Source organism: Bos indicus, chromosome 14, assembly GCF_029378745.1.
Source record: "Bos indicus isolate NIAB-ARS_2022 breed Sahiwal x Tharparkar chromosome 14, NIAB-ARS_B.indTharparkar_mat_pri_1.0, whole genome shotgun sequence".
NCBI lineage: Eukaryota > Metazoa > Chordata > Mammalia > Artiodactyla > Bovidae > Bos > Bos indicus.
This window is the reverse complement of record NC_091773.1, coordinates 76439729-76461091: the sequence shown is the minus strand read 5'-3', so window position 1 is coordinate 76461091 and position 21363 is coordinate 76439729. Positions and strand designations below refer to the sequence as shown.

Below are 21363 nucleotides of genomic sequence, written 5' to 3'. Positions count from 1 at the left end.
ATGGTTATCTGAAATCATTTTGGTTCTTTTAATAACCAAAATGATAGGTTCTCCCTCTAGAATAGAAGCTTCTGTTTTTTTGCTAGTTTATCCCATCTCTATAGAACAATGCTTGGCACGAAACAAGGACCCAGGAGGTGTTGAGTAAAGGAAGGAATCTTCACTTGCTTTGATACAATTATACTTTGCATATTTTTGGATTAAAAGAGAAGCCTGGTTTAGAAGTCTGTATTTCTTCATTTACTTTCCCATATCTTCCGTAATTAAAAAAAATTATCCTTTGCCCATTTTTCTATTTTTTTGAAAGCAATTTATACTTAAGATACTAACCCTTTCTTTGAAAGTCAGTTTTGTAGCAAATATTTTTTTCTCATGTTTGCCTATTGATCTTTGTCCCGTTTTTTTTGGGCGGAAGTTCAGATTTCAAGCAGTCAAATGTAGCAATGTTTTCCATAATACTGATAATTTGTTTTAACTCAGGCAGCATCAAGTCACAGTTAGGTGGGGTGCTTAGAGATTACTTTGAATCTGTGAATTCGGGCAGTAGGCCAATTACTTAGCTATCAAACCTCAAGTTACTCGTATTTTTCTAATTTGCAAAATGGGGATAATGGCACTAAATACGTCACAAACTGTGAGGACTGAATGAAATTAAGAATATCAAATAATTCCGATAGTGTGCACATTGAAAGCGCTCTAACAGTGGTTCAGTTCAGTTCAGTCGCTCATTTGTGCCCAACTCTTCGCAACCCCATGGACTGCAGCATGCCACACCTCCCTGTCCATCACCAACTCCCGGGGGTTTACTCAAACTCAAGTCCATTGAGTCGGTGATGCCATCCAACCGTCTTATCGCCTATCGTCCCCTTCTCCTCCTGCCTTCAATCTTTCCCAGCATCAGGGTCTTTTCAAATGAGTCAGTTCTTTGCATCAGGTGGCCAAAGTGTTGGAGTTTCAGCTTCAGCATCAGTCCTTCCAATGAATATTCAGGACTGATTTCCTTTAGGATTGACTGGCTTGATTTCCTTGCAGTCCAAGGGACTCTCAAGAGTTTTCTCAACGTAACAGAGGGTAGGAGTTAGCACTTGTCTACTTTCATGCTGAACCTGATTCTTTCCTGGTTCACAATGCGGTCTAAATTTTCTCAAATGTAAATTCTTATATTTTCAGGAATTTATTTTGGTGTACCGGATAACTTACTTTAAAAGCCTGAAGTTTCCTAGGGGTTTTCAGTAAGAAACCAGTTTCCGGCAGGCAGTGGCCGAGGTGGGCGGAGCCGGTCTCAGCCCCGCCCCACCCCGCCCCTCAACCGGGCCCCGCCCTGCCCCTCGTCCGGGCCCCGCCCCTATCCCCGCCTCGTCCCTCGGCCGGCCCCAGCCTCGCCTTGCCCCTCAGCCCCGCCCCGCTTCGCCAATCATCCCCGCCCCTCGCCCCGCCCCTCCACCCCGCCCCTAGGCCTCGCCCCTCGACTGGGCCCCGCCCATCAGCCCTGGCCCTGCCCCGCCCCTCGGTCCGCCCCTCCGCCCCGCCCCGCCCTTCGGCCGATCCCCCGGGTTTCCTTGGACTCACGGCGACTGGGAGACTGTGCGGTGTCCGCCTGCCGGGTCCTTACGGAGGGACTCCCATCCCTGTGGCCGAGCCGTGAGTGCGGACTCTCCTCTGCTTCGGGCCCGGTGTGGCGGGGCACCCGGAACCCAGCGGTCCCCTGGAGAGGAGAAGGAGCCAGGTCGGGAGAGCCGGGGATCCGCGCGACTGGGCCGGGCCGCACTCGCGCTGCGGGCGCATCCGGGGCTCCGCGCGGCCCGGACTCGGCCGGGCGCATGGGGCCTCTGCAGCCGCTGGACGGGCGATCGGCGACCGACCCAGGGCCAGAGTTGCCCGGAGTCTTCCGGGGGAGCCGGAGCTCCGGGCTCAGCTCCGGGCTACAAGGCGCCGCCTGCGCTTGACCTCTGGTGCCCGGGAACCCACGGCCTCCTCCGGCGGGGTTGGCGGGCTTGCGGCCCGGGGAGACACGCGGACTCGCGGCCCGCTCTGTGTTTCGCTAGTACCGGGGGGAGCGGGGCGCGCCTCGGTAGCGGGGGACCCCAGGGGAGCTGCCAGATCGTGGGGTGGACAAAAGTGACTCCGTATGGGGGTAACGCAGGAGGCTGCGGGAAAGCGTATCCTAGCGGCTCCAGTTCCGGCTCCAGCTTCGAATTTCTAAGGTTTAGTGTTTTGGGCTCACTACCACCGAGGGCGTGGAGGAAGTGCGGTTAGGTTTGTTTTGCATTACCAGAACCTCTGGGAGACCGAGCAAACCTATCACTGACGTTACCTGTGATGGTGATCCACACTTTCTGTTTATCCTCGGTACTATCTTTCCGTGGCTGCCTCTGTAACTGCTAATCAGGTAGGAGGAAGAGTGGCATTGAGTGCACCGAGTACTGGTTACAGGATGGCACAAACCCTGCTAGACAACTTTCCTATATGTTAGTTCACTGAGTGCTCACAACCATCAGCTTAAGTGGTATTGCTATTTCGTTTCATACTCGAGGAAACTCAGATTGCATAAGTTTCCAAATTGCACAAGGATTAAGTGGTAGTAGCATTAGAACTGAAATTCAGATCTGTATGATTTCTGCACCCAGGCTTTATGGCCTAATGTGAAAAAACATTATTGGGGCTTTTCTGATGACTCAATGGTAGAGAATCCACCTGCTAATGCAGGAGAGGAGGGTTTGATCTCTGCGTTGGAATGATTCCCTGGAAAAGGAAATGGCAACCCACTCCAGTATTCTTGCCAGGAAAAATCCTATGGACAGAGGAGTCTGGCTGGCTACAGTCCATGGGGTCGCAAAGAGTCAGACATGACTTTGCGACTGAACAACAACGAAGAATATTATTACTCTTTGGGATAAGATGGATACCAAGGTTTGAGATCTATTCTTTGAGATTTGTTAGCTGTATGACCTTGGGCGGGTTGCTTAGCCTTTTAGGGCCTGTTTCTGCACTTGTAAAATAGAGATAAAATACCTCCTATGTCATAGGGTTGTTATGAAGATTGAATAAGATCTTTTTAGACCACACTTAGCCAAGTGTCTGGCACATAGTGGTGAACTATATATAGCAACATATATCCCACTGTTGTCATTAATTGTGGACGGCAGACTGCACCTCTGAGTGCTGCCAGCTAGCACTTATGCGGACCTAGAGCAGAGGCAGAGGGAGGCAGAAGAGGGTCAGAAGGGAAAGCTGAGGACAGATGGCACGGATGGTGGCGATTATGGGCGTGCCAGTGATCTGTGCGGCCCAGGGCCACTCTTCTGCTTTCATGAGAGTTTTTTAAAAGGCAGTTTGTTATAGCTGATGAACTGGAAAAACATCCCACTCTGGGCTGAAAACATTCTGAGAGGTGTCTGGGAGGGGACTGTGCTGAGGACTCCCGCCTGTGAGGGGGAGCGCGTTTCCACAGGGCCTGGCACAGCCTTTCAGGATTTCTTCTCCCAGATCGAGCGCCTGAAGAAAGGAGAAAGACAGGAGATTTCAGGTTGGGGAAAACAAAACACCTCTTTGCCTTTTCACTTCAGTTCAGTTCAGTTGCTCAGTTGTGTCCGACTCTTTGTGACCCCATGAATTGCAGCACGCCAGGCCTCCCTGTCCATCACCAACTCCCGGAGTTCACTCAGACTCACGTCCATCGAGTCAGTGATGCCATCCAGCCATCTCATCCTCTGTCGTCCCCTTCTCCTCCTGCCCCCAATCCCTCCCCGCATTAGAGTCTTTTCCAATGAGTCAACTCTTCGCATGAGGTGGCCAAAGTACTGGAGTTTCAGCTTCAACATCAGCCCTTCCAATGAACACCCAGGACTGATCTCCTTTACGATGGACTGGTTGGATCTCCTTGCAGTCCAAGGGACTCTCAAGAGTCTTCTCCAACACCACAGTTCAAAAGCATCAATTCTTCAGCGCTCAGCTTTGCCTTTTAAGAGTTGGTAAATGGCTGGACACTTCTTCTAATTTTACCTGTAGCTGTGGACACTTTATAGACAATGATATTCATTTTCACTCAAAGTTAAGGCAGCCTAAATGTTGCAAATTTGTACAGCCTCTTTACAGGGCTCTCACTGTTGCCCTGAGTATTTCCTCTGTAGCGTGGGTCCAGACACCCAGCTCATACCGCACCCTAGCTCCTGTCAGTTCTCGTGTGGCTTTGGACACAGTTTACTTGCCCTCTTTTTTTTTCCAGTGATTCCTGTGATTTTTTTTCTCCTACTATTATTATAATTTACTTTTCTGTTTCTTTTTTCAAAACTTTATTTAGCCAGTGATTTACTATACTGGAAAATATGCCTGTCAGCAAAACCTAGAGAGTTAAAGTAGGATGTGAAAGTTGATTCAATAACACTTGAACTTCAAGGATTTGTGATTGGCTACTCTTGTACATCAAAAGCACGATCTTTCAGGTAGCTCTCTCAACAAGGATTAATACTACTTCCAATGGTGCTATTCAACAAGTTGAAGAGTCCAACTTTGGCCATTCCTTTAATTTACCCATTATTACCTTCACCCTATAGGCCAGCTTCCTTCCCACCAATATTTTCCCTTCCTGTTCTTTCTTACCTTTTAAGGATTGCTAATTGGTTAAAGTCCAGACAATTAAGTAGAATATTTGGTAGAAGATTTAGTAAAAGATTGGCTGAGAAGAAGGTTTAAATTAACATCTAAAAGTAAAGTATCATAGATTTAATTTGACTACATTATTTGAGTTTCTAATATGATGATCAAAGGCAGACATTATATATACATTTTATTTATTTAGTTGAAGTATAATTCATCTACAGTACTATGTTAATTTTAGGTGCACCAGTGATTCAATATTTTTATACATTACATTACAAAATGATCACCACTATATATATTTAGGTAAGATTATACCTACAATTCAGCCAGTTATTCTGGTTAAAATCTATTTAGAAGTTGAAACAAGGAGAAAATGGGATTCTTTTGGAGAGACTGTTTACTCTTTTAATATATAACAGCTCATGAGTGTGCATAGTTTTTAAAAAGACCTTAAAATTAGCCTATGTGATAGTCAAATTTACCAATATAAATTAGATGGCTAGCATACTAACACAGTTTCCCCATAAAAATAGCAGGAAATTACTACATATTCATTTTAGCAAACAATTCTGAAATGGATGTATTTCAATTTTGAAATGGATGGTACACTTGGATGTCCCAAGTGGATGTATTATGTCTGGTTCCTGTGAAAATTACCAAAGCAAGAGTGTGGCTGCAATATGTGTCGTCACCAGGCTACCTCAATATCCTTAGCATTTAGCTTACCGTGTCTCTAGACCCTAAGGTGATAGATGGGACATGTTAAAATAGATATCTGAGACTGTATGGAGAAACTTGTCGTCACTCCCTCCTCCCCCATTTCTTGGTATTTCACTTATTTTATATTTAAAAAAAGCAGGCTTCCCTGGTGGCTCAGTGGTTAAAAAAAATCCACCTGGCAATGCAGGAGATGTGGCTTTGATCCCTGAATTGGGAAGATCCCCTGGTAAAGGAATGGCAACCCACTCCAGTACTCTTGCCTGAGAAATCCCCTGGACAGAGGAGCCTGGCGGGTACAGTCCATGAGGTCAACAAGGAGTCGGACACGACTTAGCAACTAAACAATAACAGCAATAAAAATACACAACCTAAATATATGTGACACTCTCTATTTAAGACAAAAACACTGTTAGATTTAACATTTTCAGTTATTTCAACAGAAAGCAAATATGTAAATGGCCTTATAAGAACAAAGTGTTTCTTTAGAGACTCTGCATTCCAGGTCTAAGGGAAGAATACCACTTGAGTGAGCCATTTAGGAAGTAATCCAAGTCTCCAACTCTCCAGCATGTTATTTCACCAGCAGGACCTTTATCACACAGTATCATAACGCACTGCTTGTTAGATATAACCTAACATCCACACTCCAAGTTTAAGGTTTTATCTTCCCTAAAAGCCTTTAACAAAAAAAACAGTGTACAATCTGCCTAGTCGTCAGGATTTTTTTAAAAAGAAGGGAAAAATTTTTAAAGTTTTTTTTCAATGATGTCATCAAAATAAGTTGATAAAAATATATAAATATTACACCCATCTGCAATACTTCTTGATCCCCTTCTGTGCTTTATTTCTCTCTTTAGCACTTACCGTCACCTAGCATACTATATATCTCCCTACAGTGTAATCACATCAAAGTAGGGATATTTGCCTGCTTTGTTCATTGTTGTCGCCTAATCCCTTAGAATAGTGTCTGACACACAGGCATTCTGTATTTGTTGAATGAGTATGGAGTGAATGAACAGTACTATCAAACTGTTCATGATTGGGAAATATAAAGTGGTTGGCCAGAATGTTAAAACCGATGAAATGTGTGCACTCAGCATCCAGAAAACGAATATTCTTGAAATCAGGAAATGTATAACATCCCAGGTCCTTTCTCAGCATTACAAACTTTTAAACCTTGAGGACCAAGGAAGGTTTTACAGTCTAGTTGTTGCAGCTCTAAAAGGAAAGAATTTTCATTATCACTGTTCACCATGAACGAGAGAGGAGCATGAAGTGTTAAAATGTGAAAACACCTGTCTTGCCCAGTTAAATAGTACATGTGCCCAGCTAAGAAGAGAAATAAGGGAGCCAGGTTTTAGAAAGCACGCTTTCAGAATTGGGCATCATTGGGTAACACAGAGGGTGAGACCTTCTAATGGCTGGTCCAGCCTCTGGTAGATTGAAGAAGGTAGGCAGTTCTTAAAATGCTCAGAGGGAAGTGAGAACCCCAAGGAATGCCAGTAGGTTGCTGTGCCTTAATATAACATCCAACCAGTGCTGAATATTTGGCCAGTAGCTTTACTGAGTCTCTGTTGCTTTTTACTTGCTAAGTCATGTCTGGCTCTTTTGCAACCCCTTGGACTGTAGCCCACCAGTTTCCTCTGTCCATGGATTCTCCAGGTAAGAATATTGGAATGGGTTGTCATTTCCTTCTCCAGGGGATCTTCCCTACCCAGGGATCAAACCCACATCTCCTGCATTGGAAGGCAGACTCTTTACAATGGAGTCACCAGGGAACCTTAAATTTTCGGTTGAGCATCCTGGAATTTTCTGCTAGGTGATGCAGCTCTGATTTTTATCAAAGGTGTTTTGGTAAAAGATGATTCACTTAGTAGGTAAGGTACGTATAAGTGAAAGTGAAAGTCGCTCAGTTGTGTCTGACTCTTTGCGACCCCATGAACTATACAGTCCGTGGAATTCTTCAGGCCAGAATACTGGAGTGGGTAGCCTTTCCCTTCTCCAGGGGATCTTACCAACCCAGGGATCAAACCCAAGTCTCTGGCGTTGCAGGCAGATTCTTTACCAGCTGAGCCACAAGGGAAGCCTAAGAATACTGGAGTGGGTAGCCTATCCCTTCTCCAGGGGATCTTCCTGACCCAGGAATCAAACCGGGGTCTCCTGCATTGCAGGTGGGTTCTTTACCAACTGAACTATCAGGAAGATCCCCTGGAGATAGGGAAAGGTATGTATACTCTGTAGCTAACTTTGCCAAGATGCATGTTTCATAAGGTGAGGCAATATGATGTGATCATTACTTCTTTTATTAACACTTCACTCACTACTTATGGTGAACTGTTCATTTGATATGCTTGAAAGTAAAATAACCGGTGACATTTCTAAAATGTATGTACAGCAACCAGGGGATTAGTAAAGCAGGACAACCTGAAGCACATGGTAAGTAAACTGAATGATAGCTCAGGCCAGTGCATCTCAGAAATTTTCTAGAGAAATCAAGGGAGGGGCCTTAATTGATTCCTCACTTTGTGGTGGGTGGGATAGAGTAAAACTGCACTAACAGTTTAAAGAAAGAGGGGTCAATGACAACTCTTTCATATTAACCTCTGCTGACCCCAGTTCTGCATGTCCAAGTATCAGCAATAGTGTTGGTTTAGATTTTATTAGGATGATTGAAGAATCTGGAAGTTCAATAAAAAAACAAACAGTGGCCAAAAGCTGATTCCTTCATTCCTGCCATGATATGAACTGAGAGTTTAATAATGTGAGATTCTGTGGATGGTCGTAAAATTCACTTCCTTACTATGCTGCATGTACCTAATAGACTGAGCCCTCTGTTTTGTTTGTTGATGTGGATTATTTTTTCAAGTCATCTTGGGATGGAGAATTGAATAACAATTTTAAGTGAAGGTGCCTCCTTCAGTGGGCAAGTATCTGAATATATATATTTTTTCAGATATAGCTTTTTCAATAGTGGGAAACGGAGTTTGGAAACCTGTATCTTTTTTATTTCTCTTCTTGGTTCTTAAAATTTTCTGTTCCCCTTTAAAAAAATTAAGAAAAAAAAAAATTTTTAAAGGAGTAGGAGCTCCTTTAGTTCAGTTCAGTCTCTCAGTCGTGTCCGTCTCTTTGCGACTCCATGTTCTGCAGCACGCCAGGCCTCCCTGTTCATCACCAACTCCCAGAGTTTACCCAAACCCCTGTCCACTGAGTCGGTGATGCCATCCAACCATCTCATCCTCTGTCATCCCCTTCTCTTCCTGTTTTCAATCTTTTCCAAGCATCAGGGTCTTTTCCAATGACTCAGTTCTTTGAATCAGGTGGCCAAAGAATTGGAGTTTCAGCTTCAACATCAGTCCTTCTAATGAATATTCAGGACTGATTTCCTTTAGGATGGACTTGCTGGATCTCCTTGCAGTCCAAGGGACTCTCAAGAGTCTTCCCCAACACCACAGTTCAAAAGCATCAATTCATCAGCGCTCAGCTTTCTTTACAGTCCAACTCTCACATTCATACATGACCACTGGAGAAACCATAGCCTTGACTAGACGGACCTTTGTTGGCAAAGTAATGTCTCTGCTTTTTAATATGTTGTCTAGGTTGGTCATAACTTTCCTTCCAAGGAGCAAGCTGGTACTTCTTTAGTACTAGTTCCTAAACAAGTGCTTTATTCACTGTCATTAAGTTGGGATCATAGAACATTAACGGGAAGGAGCCTTAGGAGTTAAAGTGATTGACTCGACTCTTAGCTTTGACTCTTAGCTTTCCGGACTGAAAGAGCCCGAGGCCCAGAGAAACTGACTGCAGCGCTTGCCCTCCTGTGGTGACTGACACCGAAGTGCTTCCCGTCTGTCCCGCTCTCCTTGGTTCCTTTTGCACACTGAAAAGAACACTCGCCCTCTCTCTGTTTTTATGCTTCTGTACTTCATTCCCTATCCCCATGTGTAGTATCCCACGGCAAGGATTAAATAAAAAAGTGGGCATCCCTATCTTCTGAGTACTGGGCAAACTCAGTGTACTTTTCTTTACTGTGAGGTGTTTGATCTCAGTCTGGGCTGTTAAGTGCAGCGTGTTCTGAGGATAGTTTTGCCTCCTTAAGCTGGTCCAGCAGGGCCCTCTGAGAACACTGAGATCCCGGGACCCTGTGTAGATCTGCGTGTGTGGGGACTTTACAGAGAAAATACCTTCTTAGCCTGAAGTCGTTTACAATCTCATGGGCTGTCTTGAAGAGAAACTGCTGTGATGTAAATATAAACCTTTCAGCTCTTCCCAGTCTTTGGCAAGTTACTGTTATTCTGTTTACATTTGTTTCAGAATATAGTAATAGTTATAGTATAAGTATTAATCTTGTAATTTTGTACGATCCTATTCATTAAGTTGTGCCGGGCTGAATATTAATTTGACACACTAACTAAAAGGTCATAAGGAAATTAATAAGAGAATATTGCTGCTGTATTAAATAATGATTAATTAGAGGCTTCGGTGCCCTCAGGGCATTCTGGCAAGAGGGGGGAATAATCTAAGTGCTTTCTTTGGCCTTGCTACTTATTAGCTTGTTTATCTAGGGTAATTAACCTTTTTGGATAAATTCATTTTTTAAAATGGATACTATGCATTGTTTTGAAAACGTAACAATGTGCTAAAAATTATCAACATATTCAGAGGCAATCTAGTTATTTGCAGGCTTACTGTTATAGTTACAGCTGTGATGTATTGACCTCTTATCACGTAGGAGTGCTCCTTGTCCTGGCCAGTTCACTAGGATTTTTTTTGGAGAGCACAGAATAAAATATATTATTTGGAAGCACTTTGAAAACTGCAAAAAGCAAACCCGCAGATTATCCAGATGAATGAAGTTGTTAACTCTTTCCTTTCCCACTGTCCTTCCCTTCTCTGCTCCCCCGGTCTCTCTCTACTTAAAGGGAGTCAGTGACAGTATGAATGCAAATGTTTTTATAGTGAATATAGTTTTCATCCTCAGTTTTGAGGATTAAAAACCTCTGAGGTGTTCTGTTGCTCTGTCTGAGCCACGGTTTGGATATCTTTGTATACAGAGAGAGCCAGGGGTTTATGTTGTCTTCTGTTTGCATCCCTCCATCCTCTGCATTTACAGCACTTGGAGGATCCTGTGTGGAATGACTGGGTGCCCAGCGTGCTTATCATGAGCTCCAAGATCTTCCATTGTTGCAGCACCCCTCCCCCAGCCCCGTGTCCTTAGCACAGTGATTGGTATATAGCTGGAGAAGGACATGGCAACACACTCCAGTGTTTTTGCCTGGAGAATCCCAGGGATGGGGGAGCCTGGTGGGCTCTGTCTGTGGGGTTGCACAGAGTCGGACACAACTGAAGCGACTTAGCAGCAGCAGCAGCAGGTATATAGTAACCTCTTAGTATATACATCTGTTGGTTTGACTTGGGGCTTCCAGGTAGGGTGGCAGCTCTTGGATTTACTGCCATCTGACCCTTTTCCCACTTTGTTTGGAGGGGGTCCCCGTTGCTGTTGTGAGTCACGCAGTCTGAGAGCCCTTGTCTAGGCATGCACTGCTGATGCTGCTGGGCCGCCTTCCAGCCGCCCCAGGGTGGCCCCGGTTGGTTCCCTTTCAGAGGAGGTCGTGCAGGACACGCTGTGGCTATCAGTTAGTGAGTCATGATGCTGGAACCAGGAGAAACCTTTGAGGACATTTTAGTACTGCCAGACTCCTCATTTTGTTGAAGGGAATGGAAACCCACTCCAGGATTCTTGCCTGGAGAATGCCATGGACAGAGGAGCCTGGCGGGCTACAGTCCATGGGGTCACAAAGAGTCGGACCCAGCTGAGCTACTCTCACTCGCTCCTCCTTTTGTAGCCAAAGACTGAAGTGTACTAAAGGCACTGGCGGGTGGGCCCCGCCTTTTCCCTCCCGATCGCTTTAGGGCAGATCATGTTATTGTCGCTGGTCCCCGTGCAACTGTTGCAGCTGCTCAGATAAATAAACTCTCCCGAGAGGATTTAGGAAAATTAGCACTTACCTGTAGTCAAGGCTAACTCCTTTGGCAAATTCATTTTGTGTAAATTCCAGAGGTTATTGTGTTATCATTCCAAGATGTTCTTCATAAGCAAGGATGAAAAAGGTGCTTTATGTCTTACTATTTAATAATGAGCCACCAATGCGTAGACAATCAACGGAAATACTTGAGTACTTAATAAAATAATAATCGCTACACTTTGTGGTGTGTCTAATATACATGCAGTTTGCATGCTGCAAACCCACGACCGTGAGAAACAGCTGTTTGGGTAGGATGCAACAGCTGTAAACAGAGCTGTGAATTCCAGGCAGAGCTGAGTGGACTAGGGTATGCCCTGGGCAGCCAGTAATGGTTATTATTATTATTTTTTTTCATCAGAATTGATAAAATCGTGATGTGAGTTGAGGGAAGATGGCAGTGGGAAGACTCTTAGGAGACTATTACAGTAGGCAGAGGAGCGCTACGGAATACCTGAAGTTGTGACTGTGGGTGAAGGAAGATGCTGTGCCTCCACCTTGGAGAGATTTGGGGTTATCGCAGGCGGACTCTGCTGCCGAGGGAAGATGGAAACTCGGGAGCAGACGAGACTGAAGGATTTTCAGCGAGGTCGTGGGAAAAACCATATGCCTTAAATTTCACACCTCAGGTCCTACTTAAGATATTAGGCCTTAATTTTCAATTCCTTTGACTGATCTGTGTTATATAGTGTTGATTCAGGAAAGTTCGGGTGACTCGGAGAATGACCGAGATGCTTTCTAGGAGTTATTTGCATTTAGAAACCAGATGACTCCCCAGTAAGCGATCTGTACCATCAGAGAAGCCGTTGTCTAATCCTGGGGACCCTTCCTATCTTCTCTGTCACATGGCTTCCTCTGCCCAACCGCTTGTCCCAGGAACGTCTCCTATTTTCCATACTAAAGGATACAAAATAGTTGCTTCATTTTCTTCCATCATGAAAGAATGCCTATTGCTCTTTAAAAAGCTGAACATTTTAATATAATTGAATAAAAATTATTCTGTGCTCAGTAATTACTTAGAAAGGAAATGAAAATAACATCTTCATGTTAAATATTCAGAATGTTTCAGACCAGTGTGTTTATGTAATTTCTCCCATTTGCATTCAGTCATAATGGGTTTCTAGATAAAAATGGTGCTGCGTTGAGAGTCCTTTTCAGGCGGGGCGAGGAGCACTGCTAATGGGGACACTCGTGTCCCGGCTACAGTGCAGCAGTGCAGCTGTCAGCAGTTTAATAGTGCTCAGTAATCGGTGTGCCTGGCATGTTGTTTTTGTATCTCTTGTGTGAGCACTGTTAAGGGAAAAATAACACTCTTCTGATATGTGATGTCTCTTTCCTATGAGACTGACTTTACATGTAAGGATTACCTTCACTGGGCTCCCCCAGTGGCTCAGCAGTAAAAGAATCCACCCGCAACGCAGGAGAAGAGGGTTTGATCCCTGGGTCAGGATGATCCCCTGGAGGAGGGCAAGGCAACCCACTCCAGGATTGTTGCCTGGAGAATCCTGTGGACAAAAGAGCCCTTTGGGCTACAGTCCATAGGGTCAAAAAGAGCTGGACATGACTGAGGCAGCTTAGCACCCACTCATGCCACTTCCTATTCCAGGGGACCTTCCCGACCCAGGGATCCAACCCACATCTCTTGTGTCTCCTGCACTGGCAGGTGGATTCTTGACCATTAGGGCCACCTAGGAAGCCCCTTGTAATAGTAATCCTTATTATTTCAGACTTGACCACACATTTTGTAGAGCCCAGAAATCTCTTGACTGTAACAAGATGATGAGTAGATTTATTCTACTGTATTTTCAGAATTTCAGCTCAAAATGGAGTGCAAAGGGCACTAACCACTCCACATTCTAAGGACGTTGCCAGCAGCTCTAAGGGAGGGGGTACTTTTCTACCGCTAGGACCCGAAAGCTTCACTTTGCTTTAGACTGCCAGCTAGGTGGACTTCCAGCTGGGGAGTGCAATGCCCGCTTCCTCTTCTGATACCTGCAGGCCCTTTCCCCTGGTTCAGGGAAGAAAGGGCTCACCCTCAACCCCGCCTGCGTCTCAGGGCAGCACCCACCGCTCTGCCCGCTCCCGGGTCCTCTCTGTATCCTGATGGGGAGTTGGGGCAAGCAGGGTGAGTGAACGCGAGGCCAACTCTCGGGTTGTCTTGAGGAAAGGGAAGCCATGCTCGTTTGCTGGATACATTGTAGGTCGTGCTTCCCCAGTGGCTCAGCAGTAAAGAAACCGCCAGTAACACAGGCTGTAATGACCTAGGCTTCCCCGGTGGCTCAAACTGTAAAAAGTCTGCCCGCAATGTGGGAGACCCGGGTTCGATCGCCGGGTGGGGAAGATCTCCCAGAGAAGGAAATGGCAAGCCACTCCTAGCATCCTTGCCTGGAGAATCCTATGGATGGAGAAGCTTGGCGGGCTACAGTCCACGGGTTGCAAAGAGTCAGACACGTGACTGAGCGACGGACACACACTGTCATGCAAAAGACAGTGGAGACCCTGGTTCGATCCCTGGGTCGAGAAGATCCCCTGGAGGAGGAGGGACAACCCTCTCCAGTATCCTTGCCTGAAAAGTCCCATGGACAGGGGAGCCTGGTGGGCTACAGTCCATAGTGCCGTGAAGAGCTGGACACGACTGAAGCAGCTGAGCGTGCTCTGTAGATGGTAGTTTGTCGACCTTGTCTGCACATGGAAATTATCCAAGGAGCAACGCCCAGGCTGCACCCTAAACCAGTTAGAGCACATCTCTTTGTGTGGGCCACCAGCCTGAGGGGCTTTGTAAGCGCCCGGGTGATTCCAAGAGCAGCCAGGCCTGAGGACCACTGCTCGAAAACGTGCAGGGAGGGGCGCAGGGGTATGTGAGGGTCTTTTATTCCCCAGGTCTGGGTCTTAGCCAAAATTCCTTGAAAACAGCAAGTATCTCACTCAGTATTTTGTCAAACAAACAAAGTTAAGATTAAGGTTGAGGTTTAATCTGTCTCGTGAAGCAGAAGGCTATGTTTGCCTTTCCGTGAAAGGTCACGATTACACTTGGACTTTTTCTGAAGGGTAAAATGTACAGGGAAATGATAAGAAGATTAGTATATCTTATTTGCCATCTTGAAAGCTGCATTTTATTGTCACACTGTAAAATGAGTTTTATCCCAGAAAGATAACCTGGCGGAAGCAGTATGATTGGCACGGGGTAATGAGGCATCTGAGTCCCCTGGAGACACATGCAACAGTCTTATTCCAGCAAGTCCACTCTGTTATCCTGTTCTGACTGTGTGTCTTAAGAATTTAGGTGTTTCATTAAGAATGCATGTGCCTTTTTCTTTGTTCTTTTTTTGGCTGCTTCACATAGCTTTCAGGGTCTGAGTTCCCTGACCAGGATCAAACCCCGGATGGAAGTGAACACAGAGTCGTAGCCGCTGAACCTTGAGGGAAATCCCAAGGAAAGCGTGTGCTTGTTAAAGGCACCGCTTCACTGGCTTACTCATTTCTTTCTTTTTCTCACAGCTCAAGAGATGGCTGCCCAGTGCGTCACAAAGGTGGAGCTGAATATTTCCTGTGACAATCTTCTGGATAAAGACATAGGGTCAAAGTCAGACCCTCTATGTGTGTTATTTTTGAATACGAGTGGTCAACAGTGGTATGAGGTAATATTAAATACTTGCAGCTGAAACGCCGCCTGAATTGCTTTTTTGACAATATGAAGAGTTTATTTAAAAAATAAAGCCATCTCATCTGTTAGTGCAGTTTTTCAGGCAAATTAGTCCTTGATTGTGAAATATTTCATATACATATAGACACTTCTTTTAGCTATCATGCCAATATTTAGTCACATCTAGTATATAAAGATAATAAACAAATGCACCTTTCATCTGAGGTAGCTTTTTTTGTTTTGGTGGGGTGAATATAGGTTGAGCGCACAGAAAGGATTAAGAATTGCTTGAACCCCAAATTCTCCAAGACATTTATTATTGATTACTACTTTGAAGTGGTTCAGAAATTGAAATTTGGGATTTATGACATCGACAACAAAACTGTCGAGCTGAGCGATGATGACTTCTTGGGAGAATGTGAATGCACCCTTGGACAAGTAAGTATGAATGGTACAGGTGTTTTCTACAGTTGAACCAAAGCATCAGGTGTTTTTGATAAATTCTCTTTAATTGTTGGGCTTTCCAGGTGGCACTAGTGGTAAAGAATCTGCCTGCCAGTGCAGAGGCTTGGGTTTGATCCCTGGCTTGGGAAGATCCCCTGGAGTAGGAAGTGGCAAGCCACTCCCGTATTCTTGCCTGGAAAATCCCATGGACAGAGGAGCTTGGAGGGATTCAGTCCATGGGGCCACAAAGCGTCGGACACGACTGAGCGACTGAGCTTGTGTTTGCCTTAAACATTATGGAATTTATCTTACTTTTTATGGGGGTAGGGACCATGGGTTTTTTTGTAGACTGTATATTAGTTCTTATGAGTTAAAGATGTTCCATTTGCCATTTCAATAAATAGTCCCGTTACTCTAGCTGCTTGTCTGCAGTACAGTGTTGTTCTTACGTTTAGGTCATAAATGGTGTCAAGGTGACGGCAACTTCTCTGACGTTCTAACTTGCATGACCGATGCCTCTTGACCCCTTGATAGCCCAGCACAGTCCCTTTTCCTGGCTTGCTCCTCCTTTTGCCTTGGGTATGAACCCAACGCCCCCTCGCAAAGCCTTCTCTGACACCCTAGAGTCGTTTGGGTCACCCTGCTGTGCTCACTTGGTGGTCTTCTCCACTCCTTCTACCTTAATGTTCATCATATTTTATTGTAGTTGCTTAATTTTCTGTCTTTCTAGGATATCACAGGTTGGGTCGGAGCACGGGTGTGTCTGTGGGCTCACCATTGTGCTCCCAGCTCGGTTTGACTTCAAAGGAGAGCCAGTGACCATGTTTATGGGACTTTCAGAGGGAGAGGTTATTTTTTTTCAGTGGGTGACATCTAAGATTTGTCTTTTATGAGTTTATCTTTTAGTCTTGAATTTTTTGGAGATCATTGTATTTCCTGTGTCTCAAGGACAACATGGAGCTGGTCAGATTTCTAAAACTTTGATAGTTGTATCAAAAAGAAAATTAAAGAAGTATTTATTTTTTGGAAAAAAATCACTGTATCTAAAATTATAGCAAATTTGAGAAACATACTTGTGTGAGAGTATGTGTGCTTACTGTATTATTCTAATCAAAATGATATCTTATGAGGATCATACATTGAAGTTATGTGTCAGTTGAAAAATTGGCAGGTAACCCCTGTTTCCTATAGGGGTTTCGTTTCAGCTTAGGGATTTGTATATGTGATGAGAATCTGGCCCTCTTTTTTCTTTACAAGGAAGAATTTGAAGTGGTTGATAAAGAAACTAGTGGTGTGGGGAGATTTTATCCGCCAGGATTGGCTCCTTGGGAGTCTTTTCCATTTGGGTGCAGATGCATTTTGTAATCTCCAAATCTTCAAGGAATGAACTTAATGTTTCCGTTTCTAATAACTTTCTATACTGTATTCTCAACTGTCTTTTGAAAACTGTTTAGTTTAAACGTTTACATGTTGAAGTGAAATAGCTCTTTGTATCACTTTCCGATTTTAACAGATTGTTTCCAGTAAGAAGCTAACGCGACCACTGGTGCTTAAAAATGGCAGACCTGCAGGAAAAGGGAGCATTACGGTAAAATAAGACCCTTTAAAATACAAGTCTTTTGCCTCCTGAGACTTAGCACAAGAGGACAAGCTGAGACTGTGTATATCAGACAGAGATTCTACAGCAGGCGTTATCGTTTGATCCTGAATGTTGCCCTCCACCCACCCTTGACTTGCCTTAGAGTGATCGGAAATGGAAACTGTGCTGTGCCTAAAAGAAAGTCACACGCATCGTGCTAATGCCTGCCTCTTCCTGATGGAAGCATCAATTCCCAGATTAGGAGGAAATTACGTAATAATGTGAATGGATCAATTTGGCTCTCAACAAATCAAACGTAGGCCCCTCGGCATGACAGAAACTTTCCATAGTGGTTTTGATTCCCGAATGATCTTGTAGTATGACATGGCCATTGAACCGCTCAGCTTTTAACCATGTTTTTTTTCATGTGTGTGTGTGTGTGCGCGCGCACGTGTGCACTTTGCTACCTGTCCTCTTACCTAAATTTTTCCTTGCTGATTGCTGGACCTGGGCAAGTGAATATACGTATTATCTTATTTTAGATTTCAAATTATATAGTGCCATGCTTTTAAATGTTCTAAATGTTCTAGAGTTGCTGTCCGGGTAGTCACAGCTGTCTGAAGAGACAGCTGTCTTACTTTAGCTCTGCCCGGGAATGGCTCCCTGAGAGAGTCGTGTTTGAGGATTATTGCAACTACCAAACACATTTCTCTGAGAAGTTTGCTCTAGTTTAGGTGCCATAAGAATGTCCAGTCTGTTGGGGGTGTTGACTTCTATGTAGGGAACAGAGATCATTACAAGTAGTTAGCTTTATGGCTTTTGGGACCATCACAGCCTGGAATTTGTTTTTGAGTAGAGTAAGTCTTTCAGTTACCTTGGATGAAAAATGCGGAGCTGATATTTGAATGTGTAATGTTCTCTAGGTATAACTTACTCATGCTTCTCCATCTCTGGAGAGCTCTCGCTAGTGCTGTGCATGGCTTTGATTTTTTCCATCGGAAGAAGGAAGATCCAGTTTTGGCAACAACATTAAAAAGAAAGTTGCATGTGTAAATTAGGCGTATTTTGAAAATATATTTATTTCACATGCATAAAGGAAATAATGACAAATCTTTCTTAATGGTACCATTTTGTTACTTATTTTAGACTACCCTATGTTAGTGTAGACTTTGTATACTATTAGATAACAGACTAAATCAATACTTCATGACTGTATCAGAATCCCCAAAACACTTTCTTTTACTTACCTTGTCTACTCATAGATTTCAGCTGAAGAAATAAAGGATAACAGAATTGTCTTGTTTGAAATGGAAGCAAGAAAACTGGATAATAAGGTAGGTGGGTGATGCAGATTTCAACAAGGATATCATCTTTTTTTCCCCTCACATTGGTCACTTTTTGAGAAAATAATAATGCAATTAATATTATGAACTCTATCATCTAAAGCATCATTTAGAGTGTTATTTCCAATTTACATTTTCTGGATGTGTGTTTAAGCAGAAGATATTTCTCTTTACCTCTTTCCTCTGGATGTAACCGAAGAGTTTGTATAGCTTAAAAGAAGAGTTAATACAAGCATTAACGTTATTGTAAGAGATATTTTAGAGTGTATTTGAATTACTTAAGGAAAAAAGCGAAAATTCCATGCTTTATTTATTAGATTTTCCTCTTTGGGAAAGGAAAGGTGGCGCTAGTGGTAAAGAACCTGCCTGCCGATGCAGGAGACGTAAGAGTCGTAAAGAACCTGCCTGCCAGTGCAGGAGACGTAAGAGTCGTAAAGAACCTGCCTGCCGATGCAGGAGACATAAGAGTCGTGGGTTCGATCCCTGGGTCTGGAAGATCCCCTGGAGGAGGGCTTGGCAATCCACTCCAGTATTCTTGCCTGGAGAATCCCATGGACAGAGGAGCCTGGCGGGCTTCAGTCCATAGAGTCTCAAAGTGTTGGACACGGCTGAAGCACAGATATTGAATCAGAATTCAGCAAAGCCTTTTCTTTTTTGGAGAAGAGAAAGGCTACCCACTCCAGTATTCTGGCCTGGAGAATTCCATGGACTGTGTAGTCCACGGGGTCACAAAGAGTTGGACTTGACTGAGCAACTTTCACTTTCACTTTCCTTTCTGCATTCAAAATTTAGGATGAGTACTAATAAGAACACTTAAGTGTAGTGTATACCCTGGATTGGAATAATTCTTTGAGTGAATTTTGTATGTAATTCTATAATGCAATCAATATTCTTCATCATTTTCATCTACCTTACAATGCAGTTTACAAATATCTTAGACCAGTAGTCAGTTATCTTTTAAAAAATATTTTGGAAAAATTTAAACATACACAAAAATAGAATAGTATTTCTAAAAAATTCCATGTTCCCACCACCTATCTTTAAAAATGTTAAAGCTCATGACCAATTTTATCTCATCCTTACCCCTGTCTACTTTCTCTCCTCCCAGACAGCATATCACTGCATCCATAAATGTGGATGTATCTCTAAGGACTTTTTAAATAATACAGTTGATTAATGTGTCTCTTACATTTTTTAATCTTTACATTCTCCCCTTCCCTTTACTTCTTCCCTTTTTCTCTATTGCTCTCTTGTTCCCTCTCTCTCCCTCCGTCCATCCATGGATTTATTCAATAAACTGACTCCTTTGTCCTATAGAATTTTTCACACACAGTGTACGCTAATTAAATCCCTGTGATGTCATGTAATATGTTTGTCTCTCCATATTTTATTTCCTGATTTCTATCAGCTGAAATTGAATCTAGAGTTATGATCTCGTGGCATTTTGAATTGGTATGAATTTCATAGGTGGTGACACTAATTCCATCAAGAGGCTCACATTGTCAAGTTCTGTTTTTTGGGGTCTTAGTGACCACTGATGGTAACTACCTAGATATACTATCTTATTAAGAGTCTTGCTGCTGCTGCTGCTGCTGCTGCTGCTAAGTCGCTTCAGTCGTGTCCGACTCTGTGTGACCCCATAGACGGCAGCTCACCAGGCTCCCCCGTCCCTGAGATTCTCCAGGCAAGAACACTGGAGTGGGTAACCATTCCCTTCTCCAATCCCTCAGCGACCCCATGAACTGCAGCCTACCAGGCTCCTCTGTCCATGGGATTTTCTAGGCAAGAGTACTGGAATGGGGTGCCATTGCCTTCTCCAATTAAGAGCCTTAAAATAGTGTTATTCTCATGCTGTCATTGCTTCTTCTTTTATTAGCGAGAATACTTCTCTAGAGAGAAGTATCTTTCTTCACATTAGGTATTTATTTATTCCAAGATAGTTTGTCCAGAAAAGGCAAGTTGAAGTGTTTGATTTTTTTTTTTTTTAATATTTACTATTTTTTAGAAGAATAAATTTCTTTAAACGTGACTTTTACAGAAGAACTTAAAAAAAATTTTTTTTGGTATTTCTAGGAACTCTATTCATACTTTTGATGCTTAAAGCATCCTAGGTTTGACCTATGGGGGGGCCTGTTTAAGTTTGTTCCTGAGCCATTTGGCACGGTCTCAGAAGCCTTTGGCTAGCTTCTTGCTCTGTGGCATGACAGATGTTCCGTGCTTATTTTATCTAATTTCTGCCCCAGATTAGCAGGTTAAAGGGAGCTTTTCTATGGTGAGTCCACGATGTGGTACTAGGGGTACTTAATGTTTATTGATTGCTGTTGCTCATTCTTTCTAGGACTTTTCAGTAGATAGCTATCGGAAAGTCTTTTCTTTTTTAAGGAAAACTAAATCATAAACTTGTATAACAAATTCCAATTCAAATGTAAAATTACAAGGCTGTTATTTCTTTAATTCTGTAGTTGCACCTATTTTTACTTATGTCAAATGTTGATTCATAAGGAAACTAACGTAACTGCTTATGTTTTGCCCTATATAATATCTAACAGTTTAAGAATACAAATATACATGTTATAGCAAAAATATTTTTACTGAAAATAGTTTGAGCTTTCTTTGAAGTTCTTTTTGCCTTTAGGGTTATATATTCCACTTGAATTATACGAATTTAATTCTTGGGTTTTAAAGGAATAATTGTTCTCCAAGTGGTTATGCTGTAACATTAACACATAATCAAATTTTGCTTTTGGTATTTAGAGATTGCTTTAAAATTTTGGGGGTTTAATTTTGCTGTATAATCATGTATAAGATGGTTCCAAAGCCAATAGAAAACAAGGTATATTCAACAAATTTAGCTTCTTTCCCTGTCCACGCTGCAGTTTTTTCTCTTGCTGTATTTTATTCGTTTGTAAAATTTATATTTAATGGCTTAATCCTTCATTTTCCAAAAAACGAAGGGTTTTTTTGTGTGTGTATGTACACGTGTGTCTCTCTGTGTGTATATAAACGTACAAATAG

The 21363-nt window shown here is 43.3% G+C and overlaps 1 protein-coding gene across 2 annotated transcripts in view; it reads left to right on the top strand.

Annotated features, from left to right (window-relative positions):
• Positions 1–1523: 1523 nt before the first annotated feature.
• CPNE3 (copine 3) overlaps positions 1524–21363 on the top strand; it is a 48458-nt gene continuing 28618 nt past the window's right edge. Inside the window, exons 1-5 of one of the 2 annotated variants that reach the window (XM_070802948.1) lie at positions 1524–1641; positions 14838–14977; positions 15241–15420; positions 16940–17014; positions 18268–18339. In XM_070802948.1, the coding sequence (XP_070659049.1) occupies positions 14846–14977; positions 15241–15420; positions 16940–17014; positions 18268–18339 (459 nt within the window). In that variant the 5' untranslated portion in view covers positions 1524–1641; positions 14838–14845. Of the gene's footprint in view, positions 1727–14837; positions 14978–15240; positions 15421–16939; positions 17015–18267; positions 18340–21363 lie in introns of both variants that reach the window. The other variant, XM_070802947.1, reaches the window with a different exon arrangement.